The following is a 20,278-nucleotide window of genomic DNA, read 5'->3' on the forward strand; positions in this document are numbered from 1 at the left end:
TCTCAAAAAAAAGGAAGGACACTGAAACATCAATAAACCTTATGCTTAGTTAAATAAGTCATTCACAAATGGACGAATATTGTATGGTTCCATTTACATGAGGAATTTAGAGTAGTCAAATACAAAGAGACATAACATAGAATGGTGATTGGGAGCAGGGAGGGAGGAATGGGGAGTTACTGTTCAATGAATAAAGTTTCAGTTTTTCACAATGAAAAGAGTTCTGGAGATTAGTTGTATAACAGTGTGAATATACACAACATTCCTGAACCATACCCTTAAAAATTGTTGAAGCAGTACATTTTAGGTATATTTTCCATGATATATTTTCCACAAAGAAACATTCTTCGGACAACTGGAGAAATTTGGGAATTAGATGATAGCAATGAATTATCATTAATTTATCTAGATATGATAATGGCACAGTGGTTATATAGGAAACTTTCTGAAGCTGTCAGTGAACAATTCCACGTTATATTGATATAAAATGACTTATTCTGGGACTTCCTTTTAGGTGCTGTAGTGGATTAATGGTCAACTTGTAACACCCAGTTGAACTGAATCAGCATGGTGCTGGGTTTGGATGGCCCACCTGAGGATTGTTGCCAAGAGCATAAAAACAGAGCTGGAGGAGAAGATTGTGCGCTGCTGATTCTTCTGGAGGAGCTTGTTGCTGGTTTTCCTGATATGAGCTGATATGAAGCTGATTTTCCTGAAACGAAGCTGATTTTCCTGATATGAACTCGACTGTTCTCATTGTCAGAGGAGCTTGGGTCCTCGCTGCCACTGAGGATAGCTGTCGTTCTCTCAGGGGAGCTCTGATCCTTACTTTGAGTGTCACTTCCTGGATCCAGTGTAGATCCTTTATCATGCTGGCACACATCCTTCAACCCATTGGTGCAGACTTTCTAGCTCCCACCACTGATCTTTTGGCCTTCCCGGTGGAGATCCTTGATACAGACTTATATATATGACATTGTTGTAGGATCTAGGTCTCATGTTGGGCTTGTGGAGGACATTGCTATGGGCTCTAAGTCTTCAGCTGGACTCATGTAGAACATTGCCATGCGTGTCAGGCTCTCAGCTTGATTCTTTGGTTCTCTATTCTTTGGTGTGGAGAGATCTCCTGCACTCTTTTGCATTTGACTCTTTGGGTGAATGTTATAAAATAATCCTACAAATTGTGTCCTATATTAAATTGTTTCCCTTGCAAACCCTTACTACAACAGATCCCTAATCAAATTAGGAAAGAAAAATTTTCAGGGGTATGTGAAATAAATGTGATTATATTATTATCAGTTGTTAAACTGAAGGTTCTCTTAATTTTTATGTAAAACTTTTTTCATAGTGTATCAGTCACTTTCTTTTCACTGGGACAAAATATTTGTCCCATAATTTAAAAGAGGAGAGGTTTATTCTGTCTCGTGGTTCCAGAGTGTTCAGTCTGTAGTCAATTAGCTTCAAGGAGAAATAGACATGGTGGAAAGGCATGGGGGTGGGGGGACCAGCTCAACCCACAGCAGCCAGAAAGCAGAGAGAAAAGAGCCAGACTAAGAGATATACCCTCCAAAAGCAGGCCCATAGTGACCCACCTTCTCCAGCTTGGCCCAATCCCTAACAGCACGTTCAGCTATTAACTCATAAGCTGATAACAATAATGCTCCAGTGATCGAATCACCTCCCAAAAGCCACACTTCTGAACACATGAGACCGTTAGGGTAATTTTAGATCTAAACCATAACACATAATTAAAAGAAGTAATAATTTGAGAAGTAAAAGTACTGTTACTACTCCATTTGGATAAATGGTTCTCTTGCTGAATGTCCTAAGGCAAGTATTTTATTTTTTTATTTTGTATTTTTTCAGTGTTAGGGATGAAACCCAGGGCCTTTTGCATGCTAGCGAAATGATGCATCACTGAGATATATCTCCAACCCTGTTAAATCTTTTAAAATCATTAACTATAAAGGAATGAAACAGAAAAATAATCTTTTATTACCTAGGAGAGAGGTAAGTAGGGGAGAGGAAAGCACATTTAATAATATATTCTCAGACACCTGAAAATTTCACCTGTGACAACTGGCTGATTTTAAAAAATAATTGATTTTGAGGCTTGAAAAAAGTGCCCCATAAATATTTTCTTTCACTCCACTGTTTTCTCTAACTCACAGAGACCCTCAGAAATGTAGGGGTTGAGGTCAAGGACCAGACCAGCTGACTATGGGTAAAGGGAGAGCTACCACAGTGGATTTGCAATCATGTTTGGTGCCTCACATGAGGCCAGTGGGGAGGTTGGCTCCTCAGCCAACCAGGGAGGCAGGAATGAATATCCTTCCTCACAAAATCACATGCAGACTTTTTGGTGTACAGAGAAATCTGTGTGGGATTAGAAAGTGGTGAACAGCGAACAGCTGAAGGATCCCTGTTCAAACTGGGCTGGAGTGACTCCGAATTCCACAAGGTGGATTTAGGAGTCACAGAGCAGATCACAGATAAGGTCGTTGGGTTGGCAGGTGAGAGAAGAGGGAGCTCACATCACTTCAAGGGAACATTGTCCACTGGAGCTGCTGTTTGCTGAGTGATATGGGACAAATGTTCTAAAAGTTCTGACACTGTGGAGTAAACACACTTTTCACTATTCCTTCCCTCTGCTATACACAGTGAAACATCCTGGGCATTATTTACAACTTATTAGGGATTCTTGGGCCTGTGTGATGACATATTGCTCGCTGTTCTTCGGTTATCTTTTTTCTTCACAGACTTCAGAGTATAGAAGAGAAGGTAGCGGCCCAGAAACTAATAAATACGAAGGATAAAAGGGGTCTATGCCTCAAGATACTGACCTTCCAGGGTTATATCAGCAGGTTCCCCTGACCCTCTGATTTGCCATGGGGTTTGGAGCACATGTGGCACCAGTGGGAGATCAGAGAGCAGGAAGAGGATGAAGTTAGCGTATTTAGCTCTTCCCTTGTGGTTTGCTGAGCACTGACTAATCCTCTCTATCCAAGCAATGATAGAGACTCTCTTGGCCTTTGCCTATTTTAGTTTTGCTTTTTTCGTTTTTTTACTTCACTCACTGTACTGTTCATTTCTAGGTTTTATGGATACCATTTTTTTTTGTTTGTTTGTTTGTTTTTGGGTTTTGGTTTTTCTCCGGTACCGGGAACCGAACTCACGACCTTGCGCTTGCCAGGCAGGCGCTTTGCTGCTGAGCTAAATCCTCAGCCCCTGGATACCATTTTTGAATTTTGTGTTTTAGTTGTATTACTTCATCTCTGAACATTTTAAATATATAAAGAGTCATTTTCAGGGAATTCTATCACTGCTAATTCATTGATGGAAACCCCTTCACTTGTTGCTTCTGTTATGTCCTTTCCTTTCCTCATATGCTCAGTAATTTTTCCTTACAAGTTCATTTTCACCAAAGATCATGTTACTTAGGACATTCTGTGAGTTTAAGTCATGCATTGTTGTGGGAACCTTGCTAGGAACTGGTTTAGTACTTGTTACTGCCAAGACCTTAGCAGGGTTCTTGGGTTTTTAAATATTTGTTGCTGGACTTGGTGCTTGCTATTCTAGGGCTGAATTTTCTACCCACTTTTGGGATGCCTAGCCCAGTCCTGAGCTGCTTAACAATTATCAGTACAGTCCTTCATAAGAAGCTTATGCCCTTTGGTACACTGTGAGTAGCATCCTATGTAAGAGTATAACTTAGACAAGGAGCTGGGTCCCAAACTTAGGCTAAGGCCAAGGAAGTGGAAGAAATATAAGAGCAGCTCAAAGATGCTGATAAGATAAGCATATCACAGAGTGAGTGGGCAGGAACCAAGGAAACAAGAGCCCCAGAATTCACAGGCATCTGTGGGGACCATCACAAATCAATTACCCCTTTGCACATTGGAAGACTCTACTGTATCATAAAAATATCAATTTATGGGAGAAAGAATTAACAGTAATTCTTTCACATGCTTTTGGTATTTGTGATAGTTATATGATTGTCGACCTGAGTGAAAATACAACTAACTTGGATCAGGATAGCTCTGAATATGGAAGACCCACCCTAGGGAGGATTGTTACCAGAATGGTATAAAAGTGAAATGGTGAAAGAAGGGTTGTTTCTGTCTGTTTGGAGGAGCTCCAGTCTTCACCTTAACCTTGGGCACCGTCTCCTGGCTTCCAGAGCTGACTCTTCAGCCTCCAGCACAGATTCTTCAGGCTTCCATTACAGACCCTTTGGCCTCCTGATACAGATTCACATGGGACACTGTGATGGGCTCCAGGCCTTCAATTAGATCCTTTGGATCTCCAGTATGGAGATAGACCTTTTGTACCCGTCCACACCTGATCCTGTGGGTAGCCATTATAAGCCAATCTTGTAAATTAGTATGTTTGTATATCTTGCATTAAATCTGTTTCTCTAGTAAGCACTGACTGATCCAGTATAACATTTAGCATTACATTAATACACCTGTGTGATAAGAATGTGAGATCAGAGTACTGTTCTGGCTGTATGAAAACTGACAGAGTTTTCTGTCCTCTTCTCAGAAGCTCCTAGGATTTAGACAGAAACTTTTCCCTTCAAGCTCATGATATTTCAACACACTTGGAGAGAGTGGAGAGGATAAGGCAGGCTCTGACATCAGGAACTCCTCATCGATGGAGAGAGGAGCCTGACACTGGAGTTTTTCAATCTCGTTATGGATGGAGTCTTGGCTCTGTTTGGAGAAACCCGATCCTGGATGGGAAAAGACTTGTCTAGGGCAGCAGGGACTGTAAGCTGGAGTGTGGAGACTTATTCTCCAGGCAATGGAGGTCAGAGGCCAACAAGGCAGGAGCCATGAGGAAAGCATCTCCTAGGATGAGGACTGATAAGGTTAACCCTTGAGCTCATGCTTATTTAGAAGCATGAAAAGAAAACAGTGAACAAGTCTGTGCAGTGAGACAAATGAGAGAAGGTCTCCTGTTTCTTTACATCTCACTCTGCCCTGCCTGGTGCTTGAAGTGGGGCTTTGAAATCTGTCGTTGGCCTGTGCTTGAACTAAGACCCCATGTGGTGTCAGATGTCTGGGGTAGAGAGTGTGGTGGATGGCAAGGTACAGTCTGGCCCTTGCTTACTTCTGGCCTTCAGAGACACTGCCTACCCTATCCCTACCCATTCAGAGAGCTCCTCACTCTCTGTAAGAATTTAGCCAGAGACATTGAGGAATCTTGGGAGCCTCTCTGACTCCCTTCTTCCAGGCCAGGGCCTCTGGGTTCTCCTGACACTTCCAACATTGATCAAACCATCTTAAGAGCAACATGATACCTTTATTAGAATAAATCACAGCCTAGCATTGCAAGAGGAATCATTTTTGTATCTTGAGGATTTGCTTCAGAGCAAATTGACTGGACCCTGCCAAGACAGGGCCTGGAATTTATAAACGTATCCAGTCACTCAACTCTAACACACACTGGTCTGGGGGCCTGGTCCTCAAGGAGCCTGTCTGTGAACTTTCTTAGCTGTGGACTCTACAAGGCAGTGTTAGTGGAAATGTCTTCCTCCAATCTTGAAATTTGGGCATTGAGTATTGTGTTTTTTGCTGCTTCTTCAGACACATCATCATATGTTGAATCTTCAGCCATTGCCATGTCCATGACATCACTGTTTCTTTTTCTGGAGGTGTCTTCAGAATTCTGGGCCATCTCTCTCTGCAGGCTGAGAAAAGTCATCATTGGAGCTGCACTCCCAAGAGATGAGCTCTTTTGCTCCTATAGGTTCCCAGCCAAGCTTCACCATTGGCCTGAAAGGGACATTCATCTCTAGGAGCAGGCAGGCTTTATCTCCCAACTCCAACCAAATCCTTCTGTTTTCTTTAGAATACATTCCAACACCTTCATCACTGGCACTTACTCAGTACTTGCTGCAGCTGACCCTATGCCAACCACTTTATGTGGGTTTAACACTCTCAAAAATCCTATGGGGAAGAAGGCTGGATTACATGGCTTTATTTCTTTGTGCCTAATTTTCCTCATCTGTAAAATGGGAATAGTGAGAAGCCTTATTTTGCATTTACTTGGTTTGAGGACAAAGAAGAGGTATGTATAGAACAGGCTTGATATATGGTAAACTCAAAAAATGTTGCCTGTAGTTATTACTGCTATTGCATGTTGCAAATGAAGAAACTAGTCTTCAGAGGTATTAGGTCCTCACAGTGCATGCACTAAGAAATGGTAGCACAAAAATAGAAATCTACAAATCTAGCCTCTCTGACTCTAGCATGTGTGTTCTTCCCCACTATGTATTCAATCTGCACTGCCCCTGCACTGTACTTCCACTCTCATAATGGGACAAATTCCTATTCATCCTTCAAAGCCTTACTCAAATGTCACTTCCTCTATGACTTTTCCCAACTTCCCAAACCAAAGTTCTTCCATCCTTTGGCTGCTACAGCCACTGTACAACACATTGTCAGAGGCCGTAGTGATAACTGCATGTCTGTCTCCCCATAAACTATGGCTAGCTCAAAGGTGGGGACCTGTGGCCTCTCATAGCCTACTATAGGTGGTTTCACTGAGGTTGAAGAAGGGCAAGGAGGAAGAGAGCAGAAATGAGGCAGAGGAAAGCCAGAGGCAGCAATCCTTACAGCACAGAGCACAGAACACTGTAGAACCTTGGGCCACCATGGCCTAAATTGGTGCTCAGGTCCTCTCAAGTCCAGGGAGAAAATGACAGGGTTTCCTGGCCCAGTTCCCAGAAAGCATGGTTTTGCTAATCATGAAAAATCTTCTCCAGGGGACACTTAGGAGATCAGAGGCTACAAGTGCCAATGGAGGTGTTGGATGGAGCCCAGTTCCCAAATGGGGTCTTTGCCTGTAGGGACTAGAATGTCAAAGTCAATAATGAAGTCTGAGTCCTTTATAAAGAAATAGAAGTTGAGACAGGAAATGAGAGGTACTCAGAGAGGTACTCAGTTCCCTTTACCTAGGAGGGGAGAAGACAGAGGACTTCTGAAGTACCTCTGGAGGAAATCTCCAAGGGTAGCACTCCAACCCAGGAGATGGGGCAGGGAGGAGAAAGAACCTGGCCCAGGCTGGAGCAGGAGAGCCAGGAGGGTGGGAGTAGGCAAAGACTGGTTGGATCAGGGGAGTATCAGCATCCAGAAGAGCTGGGGCAACTGCTGTGGACACAGGGTGGCCCTCATGTCAGAAACCCTTATGGAAGAGAGGCAGGGATGGACAGTGCCTGACATATTGTCAACATCAAAAGATTGAGATCAGGGGGCATCACACACCCACCTAGCTTTTGAGAATTGCTCCAGACTGTCTGAGAGGGGCTGATCTTCTGGCAGCAGGAAGGAGAAGTATAAGGCCATACAGGATAAGATGCAGCAAAGAACCATGGGCCGGAGGGACACGACCTGGTGGATGATCATCTCAGATGACATGGCTCCACCTGATGAGGCCAGAATTGCCAGCCCCAGGCCTGTAGCCCTGAAAGTAGAGGTGAGAGCTGGTCTGGAAGGCTTCTCAGGCAGAGGCCTGGAAGGCCCTGGTGAGAAGCTACCTGAAACCCCAAGCCCTCTACTCGCTGCCTTGTCCTAGCTCATTGTGTGACCTGGAAGAATTTAGTTCTTCATTGATTCGAAGTAGGAGGTAGTAATTTTTCTGGACCTTCTTCCTGGGTGTCAGGAGTGGAAGAAGTAAGAACCATGCAGTACTGTGTGGGGAGATGACATAGCCATTGATGCGGGGTGAGTAGGAAGATGTGGCCATAGCTGCCATCAACAAGGACCCCCGTGGGGAAGGAACTGAGGCTCAGGGTGGCCCATGGATTCTCGGCAGCGAGGGAGGGAAGGAACTGGCTTCAGACTGCCCTGGTCCATTCCCAGCTTTACGTCTTGCTATGTGAAATCTTGAATAAGTGCCTTTACAACTTTGATTTCATTGCCTGAAATAGGATTAATGATCATATTTGAGAGATTTTTTTGGTGAGGCTTAAGGGAGGTAATCCAGGAAAACTGCTCAGCACAGTGCTTGTCACCAGGTGGAAGCTCAATCGTAGCCGCTGCATTAATCCTGTGATTGTTCCATCTCTCCCTACGGCCCCTGGACCCATGGCCTCCTCAACCACCAGACCCCATACCTGAGGACAGTGGGGAGGAGCTCAGCAGTGTAGATGAACAGGACAGTGGCAGTGGCAGCCATGCTGGACTCTCCAAGCTCGAGCATCAACATCGCGGCGGATTTCAACCCTTTATCTAGACAACAGAGGCCCCTGAGTCTGGGGCCATCCTGTCTTTGGGGCTCATCAGCCCTTTCTCAATCGCTTGCAGAAAGCATCCGGGCCACTTAGTCAGCTGGCCCACAGACTCAGGCATTCAGTAAGAGGAGGCCCAACCAGGCTGGCATTTTGTACCTTTGTAGTGGGAGCCTTGGCTGGGGAGGTGGGTTTGGCCCATTGGGTCTCCTGCTAAGTGGCCCAAAGGCCTCTCGGGCTACTGTCCACCATGCTGAGCTGAGTTCCCACATGCCTGATCTGTGCAAGATGAACTGGGTAAGGGGTGTTTAATCCCAGGGGTCTGCACTGCAGGGACTGGTCTAGACTCTTCAGGATACCTGCCTCTGGGCAGCTGGATGCACAACCTGAAGGATAAACACAGACTCAGGAGGGACTGGGACTGCAGCTCTTGCTTACTGTCTGCCAAGGTTGGCAACTCCTCTGTTATCAGTCCCCTGCCTCAGCCCATCACTGAAAGAACCAGTTCCATAACCTGATGTGTGTTCATTGCCTAGGGCTCTTGAATTGCTGGGGATATTTCCAGCACTTGCCTTCTTCCTTTCTGAGTGCTGAGCCTCAGGAGCTGGGTACTGAGGGCTCAGGAAGGAGAGGCCTCTGAGCAAGAACTAGTCCTGTGGTTGGGCTCAACGTTTCACTCACCCAGTTTTCAGTGAATATACTATATTCAAAGTCCCAGATAACAACAGAGACTCCAGCCGGGCTGCAGAGAGAGGGGCCAGGGCAGTAGCTAGAGGAATATTTCACCTGTGACTACCAGATCTACTTCTGATGTGGGTTGGAACCAGGGAAAGAAGCCTGCCTTCCTTCCTACACAAAGATGATTGCCCTGGACAGCACGATCTCTTCTCTCAGACCTCTCAGTGGGTGAGGGAGTATGTCCTGTGGGGCTCTTTCAGGGTGTACAAGGGGTCAACTTCAAGGTGCCTAATTCAGGGTCCAGCCCAGGGCACTGGGGAGGTTTCCAAGGAGGTAGGGAGGCTGGTAGCAAGGTGGACTGTACCTTGGAAGACCAAAAGGAGGCCACATATGATGGTGGTTTGGGTGAGAGTCAAAATCAGGCTCCACTTCCTCCCTTTGCACTCAAGGACTACGATGCAGCACAGCCGAATGGGTACCTTCATGATGCTAGAACTGGCCTCCCTGATGTGAAGGTTCATTCCAAAGTCTCTCATTTTAAAGATCAGTATAAAATAGATGTAATTGACAGTAAACCTGCAATGAAGTCAGGACACACACACACACACACACACACACACACACACATACACAGAGCCAGGAATAAGACAGAGACAAAGAAGAGAGGGGTGGGGACCAGGGAGAGAAGCGTAGGGACCTGTGTGATGTGTTCCTAGGTTTTGCTCCTCTTGTAGCCTGCCTACTCCCCCATTTCCTCTCAAATTCGTGGCCTGCCCACAGCCCTGGATACTCACCAGACACAGCCTGTCATCAAGAACAGCTTGCGGAGGTGCCTATTGTTATAAAAATCTAGGACAGATGCCTCAGTTGTCATATTTCCAGGCAGCTGCAACTAGAGCACAAGCAGGACTAGTGAGAGGAGAGGCTGAGTCCAGCTTGCTCCTTGCCCCACTGGACCTGTAAAACCAGCCCACTCCCAAAGGGCTAGGTCTCCCGCCTGGTCCTGGCAGGGCTTGATTTTGCTGTGATCACTGTCCTTGAGCAATGGGCCGAGCTACCCCATGGCTGAGGTCCAACCAGAAGGATAACGGAAGAGGCTTCCCCATGACCCATAGTCCTGGTCCCTTTCCTGGCCTGAAGCCTCTTACCTTATTCAGCACGTTGCAAGGAATGATCCTCTTGTTCACACTGGCTGCATAGCACAGCACCTGTTTGGCTTCTTCCACCTTCCTTTTCGTCATCAGCCACCGTGGGGACTCTGGGAGATTCCTGTGTGCCCCAACCCTCTCATTTCACTATTCTGGGATCCCCCAGAGAGCCATGTTTGTCCTGTCCCAACCTCAGTTGTGCCCATCCTGCTCTAGCATAAGGTGACTCATGGGCCTTGAGTCCAATTTTGAGATGCCTTCTGTCCCCGGCAAGCAACCCATTCCCTGTCCAAGCCACACACAGCCCCCATGGTTGCTTGGTAACACTGGCCACTTGCTGCCTCTGCCCTGCAGCCTCCTTTACCCTCACTCACCTCTAAGAGAACCCTGCTTTCCTACCTTAGGGGTTGGCCTCACCTGCCTGAACACACCCAGGGCACATACTCCGTGACCATATGCACTGTGAAGATCTCTTTCCTAGGGTTGGGGTTTCTCCTGAACAGTGTAGGTCAGAAGCCTGGGTCTTACCTAGGGCCCAGGACCCTGCCTGGGAGCTTGGAGAGGTGAGTAAAACGCTCATTCCCTCATTTCTTCCTCTAAGTATCATTGCCTTTGACCTCAAAATAAATTCCCCTCTCAGCTTTTCGAGTCTCCTCAGGTTATCAGAATTCATGCACGTATATAGCATCTTGTTTAACCTTTGCCTATCCCTAGACCTCATGTGATAATCCTGTATTATTCCAAGCCTCAGGGGTTAAGGACATGGCTAAGGTCATAGAGGGTGTGCTGGTATAATGTGGCCCCTGCTCAGGCACCCTACAAAACTGTGCCATGACTCCCTGCAGATTTCTTGCACCATTTTTCCTCCCCAGCCTGGACACTACAGCTGGTTTCTAAAAAACATACACTTTGGACACTAGGGTTGACTTTTTGCTGGCTGCCCTGTTCCTGCCCTTTTCCCCGAGTCTAGCAGTCAGTTATCTTTTTCCAAATGAAGGCTGCAGAACACTCTTAATTAGAGAAAGTCATCAAGCTGGAACTTCTTCAAAAAGATAGCTTGACCATGTGCCCACTAAAACACAGAGGAATAATTAATGAATTTTCAAGGACAAAGAAAGGAGGAAATGGATGCGGTGGGAGAGATGCAGCATTCATGCTGTGAAGCCTGAAAGTGTGTGGAACACTTCTGAGTTTGCAGGTGCTGTGGGATGAATGTTTTTATCCTCCAAATTCATGATGGTCACCTTTCCCCAGTAGCAGTAGTATTAAGAGGTGGGATTAGTGGCTTTGTAAGAAGGCCCAGGAGAGCTTGCTTTTCCCTTCTTCCATGTAAAACCTCATAGAAATTGTCCTATATGAGAAACAGGCCTTCACTGGACTCCACACCTGTGGGGGCCTTGATCTTGGGCTTCTTAGTTTCAAGAACTGTGAAGAAAGCGTTTTTGTTTATAAATTATGCCATCTAAGGTATTTTGATATAGTAGCCAGAGCAGACTGACAGTAGGCAAAGCCTGTGTCACACATTATACTTTGGGAGAGTGGGAGCTTGTCCTCTTGGCTCCAGAGGATACTGGACTCCAGTTCTCACAGATGGAACTGCTCCAGTCCCTCTGTAATCCGCACTTAGAAGGTAAAGCAGGCTGGTGAAGTGAACACAACAGCAGGAGCAGGGGTTGAGGATAGACACGAGGGAACAGAAAGGAAGTTCTTACAATGATGAGGAGAGTCCCCCCGACAACCTTACCCAGCAATACAACAGCCAGAGCTAGAGAACGACCTGGCTTTGGAATGTTTACGGAATAGGTGCTCGAGAGTAGTGGTTTTCAGTGTGGTCAGCTGGCCAGCAGAATCAGTGTCAGTGGGGAACTTGCTAGAAATACAGATTCTCAGGCGTACCCCACCCCCGCAGACAGAAACTCTTGGGAGAGGTCTAGCCACTAGCATTTAGCCAGCTCCAGAGTGATTCTGATGTTCACAAAATCTGAGATCCATTCCTGTGGTGATCTACAAGTTAGCTACTCCTTGGTGTTTCCCATTAGCTTTTTAGGGACTCTTCCTTAAATAGGAAGGGATAATCAGAGATCACTGGAAATTGAAAAAAAGCTCCCAATTTTTTTTTTTTTTTTTTTTTTTTTTTTTTTTGGTTTTTCTCCGGTACCGGGAACCGAACTCACGACCTTGCGTTTGCCAGGCAAGCGCTTTGCCGCTGAGCTAAATCCCCAGCCCCCAAAACTCCCAAATTTGAGAGGATCCAAAATAAGCAGAGTGATCCAGGAAGACACATATCTTGCGGGGAATCAGAAGGAAAAAAGCAAGAAATTCTAAGTTGTGTCCTGAAGAACAGTTGAAATGTTTTGCAATTTTATATTACTAAAGATACAAATGCTGTTGAGAAAAAATCAGAAAATAAGGAACTGTAGTGTACCAACTAAGTGAATCTTTCTGTCCCCAAATTTTATCTGAAACAATGAAGTCCCAAAGCTGGAAAGAATAGATAAAAACCTTGAATTTATAGAGAGATATGACCATATAGAGGGCAGGACTTATAAAGAAAAACATAGCAACACAGCCCAGTGGGGATTATGCACGTATCCAGTCTAGAAACTCCAGTTCATGGAAGGGAAAGACTTTTGAATGAATCTCTGGATGGAATCATGTTGCTCTCATCTGCGGTAGCCAGGATAATAGAGTCCTGATGAACTCTGTAGAAAGGCAGTCTGCCCTCTCCCTGTCTGGATGGTGTCTTGATTCAGAGGCTTGAGGGCTTTCCCTGGTACACCAGTCAGTAAGACAGCTTAGGGGAGGGCCGATCTGTTTCCTAAAGACAGAGATAAGCCTGCCCTTCCTCAGCCTCACCTCTCTTGCCTTCAACACTTACCATCCCCTGTTCTTGAACCCTTGCCTTTTAGTACCCTTTCTTTCGCCTGGTTTTCTGCCTACTTCTCTGGAATCAGAGCTTCTTCTGTGGGGAGAGCAATGCTGGGGTTTCAGAGGCTTTGCCCAAACTCCTCATCTGATCCACATGCACATTTTCTGGGAAAAAAAACCCCTACTCATTCCCACACCCTTCATCTCTACCCATCAGACCCTGGTCTGTGCACACCTGGAAACTGTTTGCTTACCAGATGTAAAAGATGAACAGGAACATAGGTGCCCCACCCACCAGGAACAGCAGCCGCCAGTGGGGAAGGCTGTAGCTGAGTCCCATTAGGGACAGGACGCCCACAGAGATAAAGCAGTGCTCCAGGAAGATGGCGTGGGCCCGGTGATTGTCCACTAGCCATTCAGTGGCTGTGCAGAGGCAAAGAGGACCAAACGATGGTCAGCTTTAGTCCAGGCTGCCCCTACATCCAGCCTTCTGAGATCCCCCTGTCCTGTGCTAGAGAGTTCAGACTGGGCAAAAAATTTTTCTCCCTGTTCATGTCCTTCACTAGGCCTGAGACACCCCTGAAAACCATAGAGTGCCTTTGTGTCCGCATAGTGTGCATCCCAGGTTTTACCTCACCTCCCATCCTTTCTTACCTGGCTCATCCCTCTATGTCTCCAGCCTGACCATGATATCTAACAGAGAAGACTTCTAGGCACTATGGCACACATGTGTCCAGATACACAAGGCGGCGATGAATCACTGTCCTTGTCTTTAGGTGCATTCGTGCTTTGGTTATTGAGGCCCAAGTGTCTGTGGAGGACCAATTCTTTCTGTCTGGGCCCTGGAAGGCTCCCAGTGAGAAAACGTTCCCTGCTCAGAAATCCCCAGCACAGTAGGGATCTCAGGTATGAGAGTCTAGTCACTGAACCTTCTGAAGTCAGTGGATGAGTGTATGTGCATTGGGGTTTTGGCATCACATAAGCCTGGGTTGAAACCTTGAGTCCTTACTTCTCTGTGATGCTGGGTACAAATACCCTTCTCAACTAAAGGAATAATAGAATAGTGCATACTGAATAGAGGGTTGTCCGGATGAAATGATCCAGTGCAAATGCAGGGTTCTTGAGTCCCTTGGGCTGGGGTCAGTGAATGTCAGCCACATGGGAGTCTACAAGGGGTGTGCAGGGAGAATACGAAAGGTACAATGGAAATAGAGTGGACGGTGAGAAAGATAGGCATTCTGAGTGCTGATGCTCTGGCATCTCTAAGCCCTCCCTCCACTTCTACCTTCCCTGCTCAGGCACTGACTGTGTCCTATTGGCTTCTGGTAGGTTCCTCCTAGCTCATCTTATCTTGTTTAGGCTGAACCCTCTCCCTGTTCCACTTCTACCTTCTTCCCTGCATCTCTGCTCCCATCCATCCCTCTCCCTTGAGGCCCAGTGTCACCTAAGCACACACTGCTGATTGTGTAACCCATCGCTGCTTGGGAGACAAGAAAGCGGAAGAAAAAATACTGGTGAAGGCTGCTCACAAAAGCTGTTCCGAAGTTGAAGACGGTCAGCTCCAGCAGTGACATCAGGATAGCAGGGTAACGGCCCAGCCTACGGTGTCAAGGTGAGGGTGCATCAAGTGCTGGGCTTTCCTGAGCCAAGCCTTCAGCTGTCCCTGGGGCTGACAGCTCTCCCTTAGCCTCCCCCTACCTTGAGGCTCATTAACTGAATGCTGTCGAGGAGGAGGTAGGGTGTCCCCAGGACTAGTGGGAACTGTAGGGGACTCACATGTCATTTATGAGCCCGAAGATGAGAGATCCTGTCAGGAAGCCAGCCATGGATATGGACTGCAGGCTTTCCTCATCTGGCTTCTTGCCACACACTAGGTCAAACTGGGGGTTTAGACACAGGGATTCACCATAGGTCTCCAGCCAGGCTCAGCCTTTCTAGATAGAGACAGAGCCTGGCCCAGGTGGGCCCTTGAGGCAGAGGGTATGTGGGGAACGGGCAGGTAACTGTGGGCAGGGTGCCTCAGCTCTGTTACCTTTGTACCTTCCCTGTACCTGAGAGACAGTTCAGTCTTGAGAGAAGGACCAGAGGCACAGGCCAGGAAGGGGAAACACAGGTGAGGGAACTGAACACAGATATGAATCACTGAGGGCCCAAGTGCTGGGCTCCAACCTGGAGCTTTAGATGGGGCAGGTCTATACCAGAAAGGACCCAGGTTGCAGCTCAGATTGTGAGGTCCTCTGAGAGACATTTGAGAGAAGCTGACTCCTTCCAGTCCCTATTTCTGTGAGTTCAGAAGACAGAGTCACAACTTCAGAACCAGGGTTGGGGCCAACCCTGCCACCTTATCCCCCACTGTTTACCCCCAAAGGCACTCTACCTTTAGGGCTAAGGCAGGCAGGGCCAGGAGTGGGCAACAGGAACCCTAATTTCTGTCAAGGCCCACTTTTGCAGGGTGACCTCAGGCCAACTGCTACCCACCTTTAGCATCTCTGGGCCTTGCTGCTAGCTACAGACAACCCAGGATGAAGCATACCTCATTGATCAATGATCGAGTTGTGGAGTTAGGATAGACCCACCCATCTTGGCATGTAGCAGTGTGGTTGAGGCCAAATTGGATGATCGACTCCAAATCCCAAGGCACAGGCAAATACATGAGGCATGTCAGGAAACTGCCGTTGTGTGCTCGGGGTAGGGTCAGATTGAGCTGCTCAGCCTCTGAGAGGTTGGGGCCAACTGCCAGAATCCAGCTGGTGTTGCAGTAGTGCTTCTGGTCTGCGAACACAAAGCACTCAGCATACATGAAGGCCAACAGGATGCCGGGGATGAAGATGAGAGCTACCAGCCTCTGCTGGAATTTGCCAAATTCCCCCAGTGCATGCAGGATGTTGGCAAATGCAACATCGTTGTTGTTTATCGCCTTCAATGGCATTTGTAGGGTCCAAGTATGAAAAGGCACTGGTGCTGTCCGTTACTTCAAGATCCTAGAACCATGGGACCTGAACTACGCCTTGGAGCCCTTTTCTCCTTCCACCTGTTGAAAGAAAAGATGCAATTCAGTTTTCTGGCACCACTTCCAAGACGTCAAATATCAACATGGGTGCCACTGGCAGAAAGTGACCTCTGGCTGGGAGCAACATGGATTTCATGGTTCCCAACTTTCCCTCTAAGGTTCCTTAGCTCGCTATAATTTGCTTCCCCACTTCTGGCTTAATCACCCTTGATTTTTAGTCCAATAAAGATTGTCAGTGTTTTAGAAAATGCTCTTCTGTTGTCCTGAATGATAAAGCTCTGAGAAATGGTCTTTGAGCTTCCCCCACAACTGAAATTGTTTGTACACACACCGAGCCATCAGTGGAACTGCAAAAGGTAGGAGAGATCTCCAGGGGCCTTTCTTTTCAAAACAAACAAACAAACAACTGCATCAGGAGGGACCAAAAGCTGGAGCCAAGCAGCTGGAAGCCTCGGTTATAGAGCTCGGCCCACGAGGCTGAGCTCGGCACACAAAGCTGGAATGTAGGGCTTGAAAACCACAGATGGCAGACAGTGCCCTAGAGCCAAAGTGGAGAAGCAGCAAAGCGGGAGGAGGGAGGCAAGCAATACTGATAAACATGGTACTCTGGGGCAGCAGGAAAGAATAGAAACTGAATTTAACGCTCTCATTTGAGGCCAAACCCTCAGTATACTTAAACAAAAGAAAAAGAGTTCTGGTCCATGGCATCTCTTGGCCACCAGCAGAAATAGAAGCAAGTTCTCCCTGAGGAAAATTTCTCCCAGTTGAGCCTGTGAGACAGTCACAGATCAAGATCAGGCATAGAGGCTGTGGTCTCAGAAGGCAAGCCACTCTGACAGCCACCAGAACCCAGAGACCATAGACTGGCTACAGTGACCAGAGATGTCAGATGTAGAGTAGAAGACAGTATAAGAACTTTTAAAGGTTGCCATTACAAAAATGAAAGTATGACAAGAGTCAGGGAAAAAGAGATAGTTCTGGAAGGAAGACAGTGAACTTATAAACAAGAAAATGGGTAACAGGCTGTTGTTGAAATAAAAACCCTAACTTTCCTAAGAGGAAGGTTAAACAGAGTCAACATACAGAGTTAGTGAACAGGAATATACAGCTGAAAGGAGAAAGGTAAAGAAGGTTTCACATAGGTCTGATTGAAAACCCACAAGGAGAGGAAAAGCAGTATTTGAAAAGATAGGAACAATACATTCTCTAAAACTTGAAAGGCATGAGTCATCAAGATTTGGAAAAAAGACATTTCTTTAGATTCCTGGTACCAAAAAAAAAAAAAAAAAGACTTATTTCAAGCAGGATGAATGAAAAGGAAAACCAGGGCTAACAGTCAGTGACAAAGACCTTGAAGCTCCACTGGAGAGCGCACAGATCACTCCAAAGGCAGCGCCAGGAGTCTCAACCAATGAGTGTGAAGAACGTCTTCCAACCGTAGGTAGCAGACTGCAGTACAGCCAGTCTAGGGTTGTATACTCAGCAAAATTTCACCAACAGAAGTACAGGAAAGGACAGTTATCAGCAGAAACTGATAGAGCACACAAGCAAGAGACCTGATCTAATGGAATTTATAAAAGATAAGGAAAACGGTCCTAGGAGGACACCCAGAGATGCAATAATGATCAGCCCAAACGGGAAACATGTAAACAAATTCAAATACTGGTTGACTGTATTAAATAATAATACTTTCAAAATATGCAGTTAAAAAGAAGACAAAACCGTGGGCCCTTTAAGTCAGGAGGGGGAAGAGCAGAACCAAACTGTCCTATAATCTTCCCGTTTTGTTTCCACTGTTCGGGTGGGGAATCAACACTGAAATTACACCCGCGTGACAGAATTTCAGGAATAACCACTCCCGTCCGGCCCACAAATCCAGGCGGCCGGCTTTGCTCGGTTCTTCTCCGAGGCCGCCTCCAGTCCGGTTTGCCCCTTGGCAGCGGTGGCGACCGGCGGGGGGCAGGTGGCGCGGGGCCCGGGACCCACACTGGTACTCGGCAGGGCGTTCCTGGCCCGGCGAGGTAGCGAGGCGGGGGCCGAGGGATGCAAAACAGAGGGCGCCGAACGACTCACGCTCAGGGCCTCCGGGCTGCACCCTCAGGGAAGCGCTGTCCTTTCCCCGCTCGGTGCAGGGTGCCCCAGCCCGCTGCAAAGTTCTCTCAGACGCTGGAGGACAGCGGGCCGCCCCGGCGAGGCCGGAGTGGGTCTAGAGGTCCCGGCTTAGAAGAGGCCAGGACGGTTCCGCTCGCCGCGGGATCACCCTGCTCCCAGGTCCCGCCCGGCCCGACCAGGGTGGAGTGGCACAGTCAGCAGCCTGGGGGACCGGGACACAGGCTCCGCCGCCGCCGCCGCCGCTCCAGCAGCCGCCAGCGCCTCCCGCCGGTTTCGCGAAGGCTCGGTTTCACCTTCCGAGCTGACCAGTGCCGCCCCGCCCGGCCCAGCGCGCTCCGCATAGGTCCCACCGCTTCTGATTTATTCCAATAGAAGGCCCAGCAGGGTCCAGCAGCATCTGCGCTTTCACTGTCTATGCCTCCTGCCTGGCCCCAGAGTCTGGGATCCTGTTATTAAGAGGATCGGGGGCATGAGAGAGGCAGTGACCGCGAGAGGAGGGGCAGGCTTGGCTGCGGGGAGGGGAGGAGGGGGGGCTGAGTAACAAGCTCCCCAAAGGTGACCACATTTTAGTCCCCAGATCCTGTGAATATGTCCCCTTACACGGCAATGGGGATTAAAGCTTTAGAGAAAATTAAGTTTCTCATCAGATTTCTTTAAAATAAGGCGACACTGGCTATGTGACAGGACACAACGTAATCTCGGGTTCTTAAATACGGAAGAGCAGGCGGGAGAGGCAGAACCAGAGAAAGGGATTTTAAGAGAGAAAGATTTGCTCCGCCATTGTTGGTTTTGGAAGGACTTCATGACCCAAAGATCACCGCAGCCTCTAGAAGCTGTGAAAGGAAATGGAGTCTCCTCAGAGCCTCCGGAAAGGAATGCCTAGCCAGACCAGAATTAAGGTAATAAAGGTAATAAGTCACTAAGTGTGTCTGTGTGTAACAGCGGCCCTGGGAAGCCGACATGGTTGTGCACGCATAGGGGCAGAGGTGTGTAGAGGAGACTTCTGTGGAGGGAGAAAATCTGCTGTCCTCAAAGAGATTTGGTTTCTGGGCCAGAGCTGGCTGATCTGCCTCCCCTGCCGGGTGCCCTTCAGTGCCGCTAGCATCTCCTGAATACCAGGTAGTCTGAGGGGCCCTGGCATGCTCCTTCCATCTGCTGACCCCAAAGGTCTTCTGCCAGGTGGATAGGCCCCAGGCAATGGTGTCTCAAGATACAGAAGAGGAAGCTGAGGGCTGGAAGAGCTATGGACACGAGCGGCACTCTCTCTGAGGGCAGGAAATGGCCAGAAGCCACACCTGAAGACTCTTATTTTCTGTGAGGCAGTCTGCTCTTTCTATAGACTTCCCAGCACCAGGCAGGCCCAGGGAGGCTCCAGTCTGCATCTGTACTGGGAACACTGACCCACAACTGCTTGGGTGTCATCACAGTTGCCATCCTCCCTACCTGAAGACAGGACCACAGGCCAAAACCAGGGCCCTCCTGGCCACTGTCCAGGCCCAGCCAGACACTTGGAAACAGAAAGAACCGCGGAGTTCTATTGTTGGCTGGGGAGTTGGTGTCACAGTGGGATAGGGAGGGCGGGCTGGGATTGGTCAGAGAGGTGTTCTGCTGCATGGGCTCAGCTGACCTCAGTCCTAGGGACGGAATGGGGCAAGGTGGGTCGTGCAGATTGCCACATGAGGCAGGCCAGTGGCTTTGTGACAACTGTTTTCTGTCCCTAGAGCACCCACCCTTCTCAGGAGAATCCTGCCCTTGTTGAGGGAAATTCTCCTATCCTTCCAGATACTACTTCATTGTCTGCTGTGCTTCAAACTTTCCTGATTGTACAGCTGAAATGGACTGTCCCTGCCCCATACACTTCTGCTGTGGTTCTGGGACATTCCCCTGCTAAACAGCTTTGGTCAGACTGTCTGTTTCTGACCCATTTCCCCATGAAGCTCCTCTACTACTTTGTGGGAACAAGGCTCCAGTCTTCTAGTTTGGGTGTGGGGTGGGGATCAGCACAGGGTTGCTACCAGGCAGACCCCAAAGGGGAACTGAGGGATGCTTGCTGGTGAAGAGGAAGCTCTGCAGCTCTGAGCAGTCTGAGCCCAGCGTTGCTAAGGCCCCTCATCCCCCTGTTCAGCAGCAGCACCTGCTTTCTGAGCCTACAGTAGGAGAGTTTCCTCCTCCACCTTGCCACCCAGGACATGGCCTGGGGAAGCTGGAATAGCAGTCCAAAAGACT

The 20,278-nt window shown here is 48.0% G+C and overlaps 1 protein-coding gene across 5 annotated transcripts; it reads right to left on the minus strand.

Moving 5' to 3' along the window:
- Positions 1-5,299: 5,299 nt before the first annotated feature.
- On the minus strand, positions 5,300-19,573 carry Slc22a14 (solute carrier family 22, member 14). 5 transcript variants are annotated; one of them, XM_005383731.1, is made up of 9 exons: positions 19,496-19,573; positions 15,464-15,961; positions 14,707-14,810; positions 14,375-14,529; positions 13,185-13,353; positions 10,063-10,183; positions 9,709-9,806; positions 7,276-7,470; positions 5,300-5,695 (listed from the first exon to the last, which is right to left on the minus strand). In XM_005383731.1, exons 2-9 carry the CDS (start codon positions 15,857-15,859, stop codon positions 5,509-5,511), a joined length of 1,425 nt encoding a protein of 474 aa, XP_005383788.1. In that variant the 5' UTR covers positions 15,860-15,961; positions 19,496-19,573; the 3' UTR covers positions 5,300-5,508. The 5 variants fall into 5 exon arrangements, with proteins under 5 accessions (XP_005383788.1, XP_013369088.1, XP_005383791.1 ...); XM_013513634.1 differs by lacking the exon at positions 19,496-19,573 and adding an exon at positions 18,014-18,665; XM_005383734.1 differs by lacking the exon at positions 7,276-7,470.
- Positions 19,574-20,278: the final 705 nt, after the last annotated feature.

The sequence above is a fragment of the Chinchilla lanigera genome, unplaced genomic scaffold (genome assembly GCF_000276665.1).
Source record: "Chinchilla lanigera isolate Chin_1 unplaced genomic scaffold, ChiLan1.0 scaffold00020, whole genome shotgun sequence".
In the NCBI taxonomy this organism is placed as follows: Eukaryota; Metazoa; Chordata; class Mammalia; order Rodentia; family Chinchillidae; genus Chinchilla; species Chinchilla lanigera.

What these genes read in the sequence shown, in the direction of transcription:
- Slc22a14 (XM_005383731.1), bottom strand. Translation starts at nt 15,859, where the DNA reads ATGCCATTGAAGGCGATAAACAACAACGATGTTGCATTTGCCAACATC. An exon ending in AATCAGCAGTGTGTGCTTAG is followed by an intron (nt 13,354 to 14,374) that starts GTGACACTGGGC and finishes GCCTCTGCACAG; the next exon opens with CCACTGAATGGCTAGTGGAC. An exon ending in TTGATGACAGGCTGTGTCTG is followed by an intron (nt 7,471 to 9,708) that starts GTGAGTATCCAG and finishes CTCTACTTTCAG; the next exon opens with GGCTACAGGCCTGGGGCTGG.